We start from the raw sequence: 2,525 nt of genomic DNA on the forward strand, positions 1-2,525 counted from the left end.
AATAGTACATTTTTAACTAGATTTCAAAATCATTAAATTTTATATTTCATTATTGTTACAAGAGGGACAATTTTACAATTTATTTAACATTGCAAAGTTTAAATGTTTAATGTTGTGATGGCTCCAAGGACCCTAAGAGACGGATATAAGGGTATTATAGAAGAATACAGCATATTAATTGATGACAAACAAACTTTATTCGTAACAATCTACTTGGCGGACTTTTTTGGTNTGAGTTGCAATATACTTACACTGAGAGCAAGGATATCGCACTCCTTCGTGTTTATTTTCAATGTGGGTTTTTAGACTGCCTGCTTGAGTTGCAACATACTTACACTTATTACATGTGTATTCCACTTTATGCTTCTTGTTTCGCTTTGGTTCTGATTTAAAATCCTCAAATCTGTCATCTATGTTTTCACCTGTATAGCAAAAATATTATTTAATAATATTCTAAAAGTTTCTTTCTGCTAAACCAATATAAAAAACTGTAAAGTAACCAATAATCTATTTTTTTGTAATCTTAAAATCACTGAATTCTTATTTGTTCAAATAAAAATTTTACAACAAAATAGATTTCAAGAACCTTGCAATTAAATAAATAAATAAAATAGTTCCACTATAAATCTGGAGCTAGGTTAGGGTAGAACCTATCTTACCACACAACTTCCATTTGAAAAGAATAAAATAAATCATAATAAAAAAAACCTATTATATATAATTTTATTGGTATTTTTTTCGATAAGAATATAAAAGTTTCCATATTACCTACATTTACAATCCTCATATTCGTCTTTAATGATTAGCTCAGTGTGAAAATCAGGATCAAATACAGGTTTACTGTGTTCAACATTTTGTACACCTAGAAAAATATTGTTTTGCTCTAGGGGTAAATTCTTCCTAAACTCTTTTGACGCTTTGAGAGATTAAAAATAATACTATTTTAGCAAGATAATTTTTACATAGAAATAATTAATTAATTTATTTTCTCCAAGAGTTATATTTTGAAGAGTTACCCGCTTCATTGTGTAGTGGGGGAGGTGGCCGGGGTGTTGTATGCTCATTATCTAAAATTTATGAACTCATGTAAAATATTTCATAGTTTGTAGGAAAATGTAAAGCTTTCAATTATTTTCAAGTTTACCTTTCATATCTTTATCCACAGAACATGTTTCCTCTACAGTAGAGGATAGAAGTATTTCTTCCTTGATAGAAACTATCTCTTCTTTTATCTCTTCTAAATCTAATTCTTCTTTCTGAGTCTCTGCCATTCTATATCTGAAAATTAGATTAAGTATAAAAATAAATTACGTATATGACGTCATTTTCTATTGTTAGATTTTTAACATGTTTTACAAAAAATTTGGTTATAAAGTTTAAGTTTTGATCAATAAACTTCTGAAATTCTATAAATTAATCAAGTTCAAAACACAATTAAAAATACAAATCAAATAAACGAAACATTAACGGAGCCAAGAAGAACTAACAATAAGTTTTATTAAAAGTTCTCCAAAAGATTTAAATAAATTGCCTGAAGTGAAGATTTAACACTATTTACTGGAACATATCAGCTGGTTTATAGGATTAGGAAAAGATGCAGTAAACAGCTGATCACTTTCATGAAGAACGACGACATTTTGTCTTTTCTTTAACATGATAAGGACGACATCTAAACTATCAGAGTTGATTGATTGATAAAACACAACTTCGATGTCTTCAGACAAAATTGATTGATTGAACAAAGCTGTGATGTCTCCAGAGTAAATTGACTGATTGAACACAGCTGCGATGTCTCCAGAGTAGGATGATTAAAGACAGCTCCGGTTTTTACAGAGTAGATTAATGGATTAAACAGATGTCAATAACATCTACCATTCAATCTGTAAAGCTAAAAAAAAAATTTATTACACCTAACAAAATATCATTTTCCTATACAGTCCCTTTAAATAAACCAATATTGTCCAAATTTAAACAAAATTTTTTATATCTCAGGTAATAATGAGAGCACAAAAAAGGCATGCTATGTTTTATGGGACACTCTGTATTTTATATTTGCAATATACTCAGAAAGCTGGGAAGACTCAAATATTAGACTATGTATAATGTGTATAACAAGGACACAATACAGGCCAAGGGTATAAACTACTCTTAAAAGGTTCCGCTGTGTTATGAACATGCAAAATTGTTATTTTTATCTTTATGTAGATTAACTGTACATGTATTATCTAAGGTAAGGGAAGGAAGAATTTCTTTCTTGCAGGAAATTATCTCTTCTTTAATCTCCAACTATTCTATAATTAATTCTTCTTTATCAATTTCTGCCATTCTCTCTGGAAAAAAGCTTTAATTAAGAAAATTACAAATGAACAGATTTTCAATAATATTATTCATAAGAATTTACATGTTATTTGATTTAAAGCTTTCTTTAAAATAGGAAAATTGGTAAACAAAATAGTATTATAACCAAGCAAATCAATGGGAAAAGTTATGAAAATTTAAAAAGTTATACTTCTTCATCATATTTT

The 2,525-nt window shown here is 28.1% G+C and overlaps 1 protein-coding gene across 1 annotated transcript; it reads right to left on the bottom strand.

Moving 5' to 3' along the window:
* Positions 1-232: 232 nt before the first annotated feature.
* Positions 233-1,274, bottom strand: LOC111716166 (protein hunchback; the record flags this gene model as incomplete). The annotated part of the gene is given in 4 exon segments (XM_023491596.1): positions 233-422; positions 773-862; positions 1,017-1,067; positions 1,145-1,274. Coding segments are annotated over 4 exon segments (458 nt in total), but the record flags the coding sequence as incomplete, so codon positions are not given.
* Positions 1,275-2,525: the final 1,251 nt, after the last annotated feature.

Source organism: Eurytemora carolleeae, unplaced genomic scaffold (assembly GCF_000591075.1).
Source record: "Eurytemora carolleeae unplaced genomic scaffold, Eaff_2.0 scaffold1981, whole genome shotgun sequence".
In the NCBI taxonomy this organism is placed as follows: domain Eukaryota; kingdom Metazoa; phylum Arthropoda; class Copepoda; order Calanoida; family Temoridae; genus Eurytemora; species Eurytemora carolleeae.